General features: G+C 41.8%; 1 protein-coding gene across 1 annotated transcript in view; it reads right to left on the reverse strand.

Annotated features, from left to right (window-relative positions):
- ANKS6 (ankyrin repeat and sterile alpha motif domain containing 6) overlaps positions 1 to 14213 on the reverse strand; it is a 204779-nt gene that overhangs the window by 14527 nt on the left and 176039 nt on the right. Inside the window, exon 14 of the mRNA XM_030205050.1 lies at positions 13822 to 13938. Coding sequence (XP_030060910.1) covers positions 13822 to 13938 — 117 coding nt within the window. The remainder of the gene's footprint in view (positions 1 to 13821; positions 13939 to 14213) is intronic.

Here is a 14213-nt window from a genome sequence, read left to right on the forward strand (position 1 = left end):
TCATCACATACCTTCTCACCCAAAACACAAAGAGGGAATTTTATAAGGGACTTGTATGTATAACAGTGTTTTACATGCTCAAGTAGGCTCTTATAAAATGCGTGGAAGTATGTGCATAAAAAGTAGGCACAAGGAAATACAGTGCCTACTTTTATATGAAATATGCAAAGGCATTCCTGAAGACAGAAAATAGGCAAAGCAAGGGTAGGACTGGCACTTACGTGTATATTTTATAAAATATAGGCATATATACATATTCTTATCAGCACATACACAAAATTACACATGCCTTGACGCACGTATAGATGTGTATGCCTACTTTCACTAGGGTAATTTTAGAAAGGCACAAATATATTTTGTCTGTAAAGTAAGCATCTGTGCCCATATGACTTTCCTGTCTAGGTACACTGTTATAACATTACATCATTAAAGGGGTAATTCTATACAATACGGATACTTATATTCCACATCTTACCAAGAGGTTTAGAGCTGATTCCAAAGAAATTCCAACAAAAGGACAATAATCTCTGATGACCAGCAAATTTTAACAAAGCCAAAAATCATTACTGCAGAAATCTCTTAAATGAAAAAAAAAAAAACCTTTAAAACTTGTCTAAATTTAAGATAGCAAAACTCTAGTCTAATTACAAGTGGTAAAGAATTCCAAAGCTTAGTAGCTTCATAAAGAAAAGGGGCAGTATAGAATCTGATATATCTAACATCTTTAACAGAAGGGAAATGTAATACTAAGGAATCTTTTCCATGTGAGCATTTCACAGAATTTTGAGAGAAAACCAAACAGGGCATATAACTCTTCCCTGAGGATTCCCTACATACCATGCCCATATAAGTAGGTGTAATTTTGTTGGCATTCATACTTATTCACCCATGAAAAATTCTAACAACAGTAGTACAGATTTTTAAAATCTCAGCCTGAAAATTCTCGGAGTAACAATCGACCGTAACCTATCACTAGAGACCCAAGTGAAATCCACCGTAAAGAAAATGTTTTTCTCAATATGGAAACTCAAACGCGTAAAACCATTCTTTCCGAGGGAAATATTTTGTAACCTGGTTCAGTCCATGGTATTAAGCCACGCAAATTACTGTAATGGAATCTATGAGGGGTGCAAGGATCAAATCATAAAGAAACTTCAGACCACCCAAAATACAGCAGCCAGGCTTATATTTGGAAAAACACGTTTTGACAGCGCCAAACCACTTAGAGAAAAACTGCACTGGCTACCAATCAAAGAACGCATCACTTTCAAAATCTGCACGACTGTTCTCAAAATTATTTACGGCGAGGCACCGAGATACATGACAGACTTCATTGACCTTACAAACCAGAAAGACCACAAAATATGCACGATCATATCTAAACTTCCACTACCCAAGCAGCAAAGGACTCAAATACAAATCCACCTATGCAAACAGCTTTTACTACCTAAGCCCTGCATTAAAAAAAAAAAATCTCTAAAGCAGCAGCAGTGCCTTCTGTGCGAAAGCGGCAGATTGCCTCAGGCGGGCCTTCCCTCACTGTGTCCTGTCCTCCTATTATAGCTCCTATTTCCGCAATGGCAGGACACAGTGAGGGAAGGCCCACCTGAGCCAATCTGCCGCTTTCGCACAGAAGGCACTGCACGGTGGCCTTTATGGCTGTTTGGAATGGGTATCTATTTCCCCCAGGGCACGGTGTTGTCTTGAACAGATTTCATGGTGTTCCATGATGTGCATCTTTATTAGAGGGTGGACATACTGAGGTCATCTACCTGGAGAGGGGTGTGGGGTTGGGTGGGATGGGAGGGGTCAGGTTTGTGGTACCACTCACTCTTATGTAAGGCCTGGAGTCATAAAAACCCAGACATAGGCCATCAGTGTCCTGATTTTCCAGTTAAAGATTATATGGATGAGTGGTAGAGGGATGGTAACAAAATTGGGATCATTAGTTGTTTTTGCCATCTACTTCTTGGCATGTTGATTACCATTCTCTTATCCTTACTTCTTGTGTTGTATCTGATTGTTGACCTTACCTAGCTTTATTATTTAGGTGACTGTTGAATGATGTTCTTCAGATCCAAAATAAAAGACGTTTAAACATTAAAGTGAAATATTATAAAACTGGAATGTTGTCAGTATATCTATCTAAGACTGAAGTGTTAGCCCTGAAGGTTATCCTTCCCTATTAATGGGCTTGCAGTAGTGTTGGGGGTTGCTCTTACAGCTGACCATTCCATCCTGTATGGGCTAAATTATGGGATGCTCATGTCTAAAATAGGGAAGAATTAGGAACACTGGGAAAATTATAATATAACTTGGCTAGGATGTATTACCAGCTTAAGATGAACATCTTACCTTGGTTACTCTACCCATTATGGTCCCCAATTGTGTCCTACAATGCTTGCAAAGGACACTCTTTTGGTCTATATGGAAACCTCCCCCCCCCCCCCCCCCCATGTTTGGATAGTGTTATATCAAAATAAAACTAGGGCAGGTTTGGCTGTACCAAATTTGAAGGATTGTTATAGGGCTGAACAACTAAGGCTATGGCAGAAGTGGCAATTCTTGGTAGGAAGAAAGTCTGGGACAGGAAATAAGGGATGACACACCCCTATGGGGTACTTACTGTAGCTCCTTCTGACTCTAAGCAAGTCACTTTAATCCTCCACTGTCCCAGGTACAAAATAAGTAGCTGTACATCATATGTAAAACTGATTTTATTGTAACCACAGATAGGCGATATATCAAATCCCATCCTTTTTCCTTTCCCTTACTGGTTATCTAAATGACCAGTGTACAGAAATTGTATTCCCTAACCCATATTCACAGCTGACCTTAGCTTTATGAGGAAAAGTTCATACCCAATCCTAAAAGAAAGATATACTTAGGGTTCTTTCTTATTCATTACAATAGACAGTTAAAAACAGGGTGTTCTTATCCCCCCTTCCCTCCTTCTCCTACCTTTTCTTGAATGGATGGAATTCTTTTCTTTTTCTAATTGATTAGCAAGTAAACTGCTTTGAGCATCCCCTCGTAAGGCAGTATATCATGTACTTGATAAACAAACAATGCCATTGAGTTCGTATGATCTTGCAAGTTTTGTAGATAATGTAGAATAAGGCAAGACAAATATTAATACATCTCCAGTGTTCTTAGTTTTATATTGCAATAATAATTCTCATTGTGCAAATCTTGATTATAGATAGGCTTGTTTCATTACAGAAGAAAGGTAGCTTCTTTAATAAATATGTACCATCAGAATCTTTGACTGTTCTTTAATTTAGCAATAGAAGACCCAAGTCATTGCAATCACAGAAATTGGCTAACTGGTAAACTTGTGGAATTTACACAGATGGATAACTATGGAGACTTATGTTCTATATCCATAAGAACATAAGAATAAGTATATTGGGTCAGACCAATAGTCCAGCAGTATCCTGCTTCCAACAGTGGCCAATCCAGGTCACAAATACCTGACATTAACCCAAATAGTAGCAGCATTCTATGCTACCAATTCCAGTGCAAACAGTGGCTTCCCCCATGTCCATCTCAATAACAGACTATGGACCTTTTCCTCCAGGAACGTATCCAAACCTTTTTTAAACTCAGATACACTAACCACTGTTACCACATCCTCTGGCAACTTCCAGACCTTTAACTATTCTTTGAGAGAAAAAATATTTCCGCCTATTTGTTTTATGGTTCAACATTTTTTATTGATGACAATTCAAAAGAAATACCTTTAACCTGGTGCATATACAGAGATTCAGAGTATACGAACATGCTCTGTTTAAACCTTATGATACAGCTCGTCATCAAACATTTAACATATTATCTCTACCCCTCCCACCCCCCCTCTAAGTGTTGGTCAATATGTGTGTGCTTTGACTTTCCATTTTGGACTAGCTCCCTCCCGTCCCGGGGGAGGTCCTGGGTCCTGTACTCTGATGGCCCCCTCCCCCATTCTGGAGAGTGTCACTCTTATTGTACAGGCTTATTCTATTATACCAATCTACCTACAACAAGTGCTGTAATTTGTTCTGTTAACCATGTTTATATCTTAGGCGTAGCATCTAATCCACCTTAACGGCACCCCCATGCACTTTAGAATTGAATAACCCCGCCTTCTCCCTGTTGCCCACCAACTCCCCCCAACCTAATATTCCGGAGAAAATAAACAATGAAAGAAAAAGAAGAAAAAAAAAAACCTCAGTTTATAGCCGCTTCATAATCGGTTCAGAATAAAACTCCTAGCCCTGGGCGCCAGGGATTGTATATAAGGCTCCCAAATCTTCAGGAATGCCCTTTTTCCTTTTGGGGAGGATCCCACCTCTCTCCTCTCCATCTTCAGCAGGTCATATAGACTATTCCTCCAATGCCAATAATCCGGAGGTTCGGAGTGTACCCAGGCCTGTAAAATCAGTTTCTTACCTACTAAACTGGCTTTCCTGATGAACTGCCGGGCTCCCCCCGTGTGCAAGACAAATAACTCATACTGATCTAAGAGTAGACCCTGCGGAGTAAGCGGGATCTTGCTCTTTCATATCGACTCTAGAAATCCCACAATTTGCCTCCAAAAGTTCTGGATCTTATAACATTCCCAAAGGTAGTGATATAATGTGCCTTCCTGCTGCCCACACTTAGAACATAAAGAATCAACTGCTCCTCCAAATTTGGATACTTGATATTTTGACATGTATGCCCTATATAAAATCCTGTATTGACATTCCCTCATGGCAGCGTTTCTCGACAGGGTGGGAATTCTAGCCGATAACTTCTGAAAATCTAGTTTCAGGTTTGGACTCTTTAGATCATGGGCCCATTTCCCTAAAATACGTTCTGTATCTCTACCCCTACTCATCTCCCCCAACGCTTTTTGTAATCCAGAAACCGATAAACGCCTCCCTTGCACGGAACTAAAGAATGTCCTTATTTGGCGCCCATGTCCACTACTCAGTTTCCCTTGCTCTAAAGATCTAACGTAATGTGCTAATTGGTAATACGCAAATTGATGACGCTGAGTGATACCTACCCCTAGAGCTCCAAGCTCCAATAATTGTCCCTTAGAATCTAGTACATGTTCCAATCTGGTGATCCCCATCGTTGCCCAATTACCAAGTACTTTGTTCTCCGTACCTGGTGAGAACTGTGGGTTACCCTGCAGAGGTAGAAGATCTGTTATATCTGCCGCTAGCCCCCAGATCTCATTTAAATCTCTCCATACCTGTCTCAAAGGTCTGACCAATATACTATTGCTTACCCATGGCGGGAGTTGTCGGCTCGGGCATTGTAACAAAAAATATAAGTGAAAAGGTTTAAAACACTCTTGCTCCAAGCTACGGGGGGTGTAGTCTTGCCTGTCTAATAACTAATCACCCAGGTGCCGGAGTAGACTGGCCTGGTTGTAGCGACGGAGGTTTGGTAATCCAATGCCTCCCTCTCTCCACGACCCCATCATTAACTTCAAAGGGAGTTTTGGCTTTGACCCCCTCCAAATAAATTTCCTGACATGTTTAAGGATTTGATTTATATCTTTAGCCCGTAATCGTATGGGGAGTACCTGAAATAAGTATAACCATCGTGGAAATTCCACCATACGAAACAGATGCACTCTCCCATGCAGATTGAGTGGCAGGACTCCCCATCTGTCTAACCGGTCCTTCAAAGCCGCGATCCTATTACCTATATTTATCAGATGTATTTCCAATGTTTTTTGGGGGATCTGTACCCCTAAATATTGGAGTGACTCTGATGCCCATCGCAGTGGGAACTCTGCACCCCACATCTGCCTCACACTATTGTCTGTTGCTAACGCTAATGATTTTGAGTAGTTTATTTTAAAACCAGCGAAATCCCCATATTCCCTAAAAAGTTCTAATAAGGCCTCCAACGAACATTTTGGTTGGGTTAGATGGACCAGTAAATCATCTGCAAAAGCAGATACCTTAACCGCCTATTTGTTTTAAAAGTATTCCCATGTAATTTCATTGCGTGTCCCCTGGTCCAATATAGAGCAGTATGCAAAAAAAACCACCATCAATTTAAATAATATCTAAAAAAAAAAAAACACCATGTTGGGGAGGGGAGGTTTAGAAAAATTTGTAACAACCTTAGATGATAAGATAATTGCTTTGCTGTCCGTCAGGTGCTAACTTCTCCTTTTAGTCGACTGGGCAAATTTGAGAAACTTATCTTAATTTGCAAAGTATTGGCACTGATATGTCTATCATAAAATTGCTGGAATGGAGCATTAAGGGTGTCAATACAAAAGATATATTATTCTGCCCTGTTGAAGCAAAGCAGCTCACGGTAGAGGCAATAAGTTTTTTTTTAGTATGGGATTATCAGAAACAAGGTCCCTTTGTAGGTTCAGGTTGCAGGTGTGTATGTTGCCTCATGTATACCTGATTTCATTTGTTTTGCTGCAAGTTCTTAATGTATATCTAGATTGTTAATAATAGATTTAAATATAAAATGTTACCAGGTGGATATATAGCAGAGAGAGGGGTGGGAGGGGGGAAATAACATGATAAAAGCTTGATGACTATAAGTAGAAAACTGTTTTACCCATATATTTACAGTATATAGGATTGTGCTGGTAATGTTCAGAGTGTGGATTTTGTTTTGAAATGTCATCAATAAAAATTGTTGAACACTAAAAAAAAAACACAATCAAATTTAAATGACGACTATCCAAAAAATTAATCTCAAACAAATAAGATATAACAAAGAATTAGGTCATACTGAAGATTTCTTCAGCTTATCTTTGGTATTATTCCAAAAGACACAACATCATCCAAAACTCTCTTTCAAATCACTATTGATTGAGAAACAGCAGCTAGATACAAAAAATTGCTCTTCAAATGAGCAAACACTAACAACTGGAGAGCACATGTATCAGAGTAATAAGTTATTGCTCTACAAAATTGTTAGAGAAGGCACCCTACTTAAATAAACAATGAAGTTTCTACTACTCGGGGATAAGTTCTAGTCTTTTTAAGAAACCCCAATTAAGTTGACTATCACAGGCTTCACTGGTTGTTCCTCCCGAGGCAGAAGCGAAATAAGGGGGCTCCTTGTCGGGGAGCTGCAGGATGTTACAGTGATACTACTTGTGGAGCTGGACCCAGTTGAAGATTAAAAGCTGGCATTGTTTAGTTGCAGCAACCACCCGGGTGGAGAAGCTAAGTAGAAATCCTTTTTCCTGTGCACTTGTGGCATTTTCTAATATTTTCAGGTAGTTATCTAATTCTTCTGACACCAAACCTAGAGATATTTTGTATTTGAATTTTTCCTCTGTTTTTTGGCTACAGTGTTTTTTACTCCCTTAAGGGAGTTGTTTTGATTCACTGAAATCGGTGATAAGTGCCTGTGTTAGGGGTAGACCGTCTATGTAGGCACTCCGGGCTACTGAGGTTTCCTTTCTTTAACCCATTAGTGCCCATCGTTCCCATATGGGAGCTTTATGGGAAACTTGGGCACTAATGGGTTCATATATAATTTATTTATAATCTCTGGGGTTATTGTTGGGGTTTTAGGGCAAATTATGTGATATTATTTTGATAGCATACTACTTACAATGTCAACACAATACTTAATAGAACATTTTAATAGACAGCGTAGGGTATAAGCAAAGATGGAACATATAGATAGGTAAGAGAGTAAGAGGACTTAGAAAATAAGGTGACTAATTTAGAGAAAGTTGCATAGGAGGTCGGAGAGATGGTTAAATATCATCTCAGCGTTAGTTACTTCTTCCATTAAAGGTCTGGTTGAAGAGCCAAGCTTTCACCTACTTACTAAAGTAGAGATAGTCTTGTGTTAAACGGAGTCTTTCAAGGAGTGCATTCCAGTGTGGGGGCTACTCTAGAGAAGGCTCGCTTGCGAGTATCACATCGTGTATTGTCTTTTGGAGAGGGTGTGGTTAAGGATACCCCTTGTGAGGACCTTAGTGTCCTTGGAGGTGTGTAGACAGTCATCCTGTTCTTCAAGTACTCGGGTCATTTACTTTAAGGGCATTGAAGATCAGACACAGTTTTAAATTTAGCCCTGTATTGTACTGGAAGCCAATAAAGTTTTCACAAAAATGGTATGATGTGGTCACATTGCCTGCAACCTTCTATTAGTCTTGATGCAGCATTCTGAATCAATTGGAACTGGTGCAGACCCCTTGTAGTCAGATCATTGTAGAGTACATTACAGTAATCCAGTCTTGATGTTATCATGGCACGCACAAATGGGATAAGATTTTCCTTCTTGATGTACGGAGAGAGGCAGCGTAGCTGTCGCAAATAGTAGAAGCAGCTCTTGAAGGTTGCTTGGATTTGGGGAATCAGAGTAAGTGTTGAATCTAACTGTATTCCAAGGTTCCCAACTTGTGATTTGAGGGGGAGTTCGTACTTCCTAAAAGAGATTTTGATGTCAGGTATGTGTCTACTTATGTTAGGGACCCAGAGAAGCTTGGTTTTACTTGGATTCAGGCAAAGTTTGTTGTGCTTAGCCCATTCTTGAATTGATGTTAGACAGGTAATCAGTTTAATCAGGGCTGTAGTTAAGTCAGGTTCATTGCGTGCGAGTAGCTGCACATCATCCGTGTAGATGTAGAACTGAGTATCCATTGGCCAAATCAGCTCAGCTAGTGGCTTGAGGTAGATATTGAACAGAATGGGTGACAGTATTGATCCTTGTAGTACCCCACAGGTCAGTGCCCATGGTAGCAATGAGGTGCTATCAAACATTATGGATTGTTGTCTGATAGATAGGATCTGAACCACGCAAGTACTGTTCCATTGATACCTGTTTCTGCCAGTCATGCTAGCATGATCCACAGTGTCAAAAGCTGCTGAGAAATCTAGTAGTACTAACACCGAGGCAAATCCCCTTTCTCGGTTTCCGTGAAGATCATCTAGTAGGAATACGAGGGCTGTTTCTGTTCCATAACTGGGTCTGAATCCAGAATGACATGGATCTAGCCAGTTTCTCTTCTAGCCAATCACTGAGTTGAACACAGACTGTTTGTTCTATAAGTTTCCCTATAAATGGGATGTTGGATACTGGCTGGTAACTTTCAAGTTTGTCATGGTCAAGGTTGTTTTTCTTTAGCAAAGGGTGAACCACTGACCCTTTTAATGTTGTTGGTAGCTGCCCATTAGAAAAAGAGGCGTTCACAATTTTAGTAGCACCTTCTATGAGGCCCATGCTTGCCTGCTGCACTATCTTTGATGGGCAGGGGTCAAGGGAGCAGGTAGTTAAGACAAAAGTCTCTTAGGATTTTGTCAAGGCTCTCCTCTGTTCTTGGGTTAAAAGTGTCCCATAGGTCTCTGTCAGAAAGGGCGAGTTTGTGCACTCCTGGTTAACTGATTGAAGGCTGAGTAGGATTGCCTGTAAATCCTAGCGTAGACTTTTAATTTTGTTGGCAAAGTATGCAGCAAAATCACTGCAGTTCAGTTTTGACTGGGCAGGCTGTTTGCTATACTGAACAGCTGCTTGGTTGAATTGGCAACCTGCGTAATGCACTGATAAAAATACTGTTTTGGGGTTGCTATCAAGGCTTGGCGATGCTTTGTTGTGTGCTTCCTACAGTTTTGTCTGTCTTCATCCTGGCGAGATTTCCGCCATCTCCTTTCCACTTTCTATCCTTCACGTTTATGGATCCAAAGTTCTGGAGGAAACCAAGGTAAGCATTTGTGAGTGGGGCATAGCACCTTTTTTAGTGGTGCCATTTTCTCTAAGGTCTTGGCTAAGTGTGTATTCCAAATGTCAATCTGTTCTGATACTGTAGTTGTCTTTTCATGCACATTTGGATAGTCCAAATCCTTTAGGAAATTCTCAATGGTCAGCTTTTTTTTTGTCTGATCGCCTTCCAAATTCTGGGAGGTGCCATTTGTTTCAGGTGGTCACTTAGGGAAACTTTAATTAGAAAATGGTCTGATCATGATAGGGGTGTTATTTCAATACTGCTATCCCATAAAAACCCCCTTGTAGAATACCAAATCTAATATGTGACCCTTTTCGTGGGTTGGAGAATTGATCACCTGTGTGAATCCTAGTGCTGTCGTGTCCAGAAGGGCAGCTTTGGTAGTTATCTGGGGATTTAATATGTAGACTGAAATCTCCCATGATCACCTAGGGTAATTGAGGATCCCTTGAGTAATCAAGTCTAGGAGTTCTTGCACAGATAGTGTGTTGTTACTAGGTGCTCAGTGTAACATGAGTAGCCAGATTGGTTTCTCCTCTTCAAGCTGGATTAAAAGAGATTCTGATTCAGATACATCAGATAATTGCTTTAATTTATCTAGATTTATATATTTATATGGTACTGAACCTTTAAGAAACTGTCAGGTTCTCAGGTTCAGAGCCCGCGGGGCCGGGCTCTGGAGCAAACGTGAGCCCTTGGGCTGCTGACGAGGAGCGACAGCAGCAGGCAAAACCCACCAACCAACACTGGGTAAGCACACCGGCAGGGACTGCAGGCACTGCCCAGCGAACTGGAACCCATGGACTGGAATCCCCTGGACTGGAGGACACAGAACTGGAACACTGGACTGCAATTCCCCGGACTGGAACACACACCGGACCGGAACACACTGGACTGGAGCACACTGGACTGATCCCCCGGACTGGAGGACACAGGACTGGAACACGGGACTGGAGCACACTGGACTGGTCCACACAGCTTCACCTGCACTTAGCTACTAAGCCCCCCAGAAGTTGAGCTCCTGGGTTCGAGTAGCCGACAGGACTTACTGGATACCGGATGACATAGGGACCAGGACTGGAAACAGAAGTGCTCCTAAACCTAAACTGATCTACATGCTCCCAAGCCCTAAACCAGCAGGAGTGTTCCTAACAGTAAACTGACAAAAGGACTTCCTAAGCCCTATACTAAACAGGAGCTCCTAATCCCTGCTCAAGAAAGGGACTTCCTAAGCCCTAGACTAACAGAGCAGGGAACTAAACACAAAGCTAACACAGGTGCTACTAAGCACCAAGCTACAAGCAGAGCTTTACACTAATAAGCTAAACACAGAACTAACCAGCTACCTAAGCACTGCTCTAGCAAGCTAGATACAACTAACAAGGTGCTTCCTAAGCACTACTCTGGCAAGCAACCAGAAGAGCTCCTAGCACTAAAAGGGAAGACAGGGGGGAGCCACAAGAAAAGAAGGGAAGCTAACACATAAGCCAAAAGTGATTCTAAATCACCAAACACCAACAGCAAAGATTGCAATAGCACAAACACCAGAAGTACTTCTAACAGCAAACTCTGCAGTGTTCCTAACAACACCAAACCCTGAAGTACTTCTATCAGCAACAGAGCTTCCAAAGCCCTACACATAGCAATGCTTCCAAAACCAAGAGGGAAAAGCAGGGGAACCAAAGGGAAAAGCAGGAAAGCTAAACACACAGTCACCAGTGCACACTGCACTAACACTAACCTGGCCCTTAGCAAAAGCAAGCAGGGAAACTAGACACAACGTCAGAAGTGCACACTGCACCACCCTACCTACAGCAAACCCCACTGTTGCAAAGGCCCTGAAGGAAACAAGACCACTTCCTTATCAAGGCCCTCCCTAGACCTAGGCAAAAGCACACTGACCCAGAGAGGCCCAACCCACACCAATGCAAAACCGTGAAACACTTGAAGCCAGTACACCCAAAGAGAGTTAGAGCAACTCAGGCAACACACACACAGCTGTAGTGAAGTGAGACAATTAAAGCCCTGCTGCTGGAAGCTGCCAGCACAGAGAGACAGAGCCAGCTCAGAAAGGACAGACAAAGAAACAGAAGCCAGCTAAGAAGCTGACCCCCAGGAAAGAGGTAAGTTTGAGAGGGGTTCAGACCCCAATCATAACAGAAACACAATTATTATGCTGCTTATTTGAGTAATTGGCTTTATTTATCATCTGGGGTCATGTGAATTTTCAATGGCTAAAATGGGGTCTCATTAGAAAAAAGTTTGGGAAGTAACCGAAGTATAGTGGCAAGGAAGGTCTGCCTGAAGCCACTGGATAAATTGACCTGTTGCCATTAAGTACTGAAAAATAAAGAAATCTTCAAATCACAGGTGTAGTCTGAAGTGGGCATGGAGGTGACAACACCCTTCCAAATTTTGCAGGTGTTAATGCTGAAGTGGTCTCCTTCCCTACAGCCAATATGATTTCCTTATCCTTTGTGCACCACCCCACCCCCAAAGCAAACAGGCAAACTATACCTATGGTCAGGGCCAGTTTTAGACACATGGATCCCAGGACAGAAATGAAGGAAGGGGCCCCTGATCTGCCCTCCCCCCCAATCTCCCCACCTGTATTGCTACTACATGGTCTGGGCATCTCTTCCCCTTCTCTCCACCACAGCCCATCCCTTCCCTCACCTTGCAATCTTCTTTAAAATTTTTATTTCCCTTCTCAGAGGTGCCCTGGCGGCACGGCAGACGTCATCACAAGCTGCCTCCGGCTGTCCTGAAGGTTTCCCTCTCAGCGGTGATTCGCCCAAATGGAAACAGGAAATTGCATCAGAGGGGGCGGATCACAGAAGAGAAAGCTTTGGAGCAACCACAGGCAGCTTGTGAGAACAGCTGTCACGCCGAGAAGAGAAATACATTTTTAAAGAAGATTGGGAAGGGAGGAGGAGATGGAGTGTGGTGAGGAGAAGGGGAAAAGATGCCTGGGCCCAGGGCAGCTGCCCTGTTTGCCCCCTCCTAACGCTGGCTCTGTCTATGCTTCAAATTAACAAAAACTCTAACTACATTACTAAGGGAAAGGGAAAATATTAAATCACTAGTAAAACATGCCCGTTTCTGGAGCAAATGAAACGGGCGCTAGCAAGGTTTTCCTCCCGTACCCACCCCTTCGGCGTTGTGAAGCCACTGACCGCCATTGTTCCGGACCTCGTCAACGCATGCCACCTTCATCTCCCGAGTCCTTCCTTGTTGGTTGTAAAGCCACTGACGCCACTGCTCCACCCTCGACGTCATCACGTTTGACGCGAGGGCGGGGCCCAGACACAGCGATTTCGGTGGCTTCACCACCACGAAACCATTGAACCGGAAGGAAGTGCCCGCAGGAACTGACAGTGACGTCAGTGTCCTCAGAACGTTGAGGGTGAGTTTTATTATATAGGATGTTTTTAACTCTAAGAAGGAAAGAACGGATACTCAGAAATAGGGAGGAAAACCCCCCAATTGTGCTCAAGAGAAAACCACAAACTGAGGCATGATGCATGAACACAAGGACAGAAGAATTACCATGCATCCCAAAAGAGACAGTTGGATTTTTCCTAGAAACTTGTGAGAAAGCACTCCATGTTAGTACTGTCATATAACGTCACTCAATTGAATTATTCAATGTTTAACTTTGTAAAGGTCTTTGGATTTAGTTCAAGCCTTTCTCAGTAGTTCAAGGTCATTAAATCTTAATGCATTCAGGTACAGTATTTATTTATTAACTCCCCTTAGGAATAGATTCACCCATGGCAGTGTACAACAGGTATAGCTCAACACAAATAATTTACTATGGAGTTGCATCCTAATGACTAAATGAAAACTTTACAACAATGAAGTAATTATGGAGGGAAAGCAAAGTAAATCCCCTCTCCCTGGAGGGCTTACAACCTAAATTTGTACCTGAGGCAATGGAGGGTTAAGTGACTTACTCCTCCACATTGACACTAGCTATTACAGCCAATATTTCTTTTTTTACATTTGACCAATTAGCTATATATTAAAATAAAACCTTATATGTATACTGTGTTGACTTATAAACAGTAACGTTTAAACTATGTTTGAATCCTAACTGTACAACACATTCTCTCATGGCATACCTTTCCTGCATTTAGTTCAGAAATAGCTGCCAGGATTTGTTGTCTGGAGCCATCAGTTTTAATACCCAGTTCCTTTAGGTCCCCATCTGTAAGTGTGAGAAAAGCTTCCATATCCACCTATTAGAAGCACAACAAATAGATCAATCATATCATAAAGCAAATAAACCCTCTTAATGAGTTCAAATATTGAAAACAATTTCATGGTCCATTACATACACACAGTGCTGTATTTCAAAAATTTTGAGCAAGTAATATTTTCAGAAGTACAAGTAGCATTATTTTCCTAACTCGACTGCCAGGTACAATATTGTATCAAACCAACAAACATCAGCTGGGAGAACTGATAAGCGCAATGCAATTTGTTTCCCTCCTCCACATAAAAAACATTTTTC

Source organism: Microcaecilia unicolor, chromosome 1 (assembly GCF_901765095.1).
Source record: "Microcaecilia unicolor chromosome 1, aMicUni1.1, whole genome shotgun sequence".
Classification (NCBI taxonomy): Eukaryota; Metazoa; Chordata; class Amphibia; order Gymnophiona; family Siphonopidae; genus Microcaecilia; species Microcaecilia unicolor.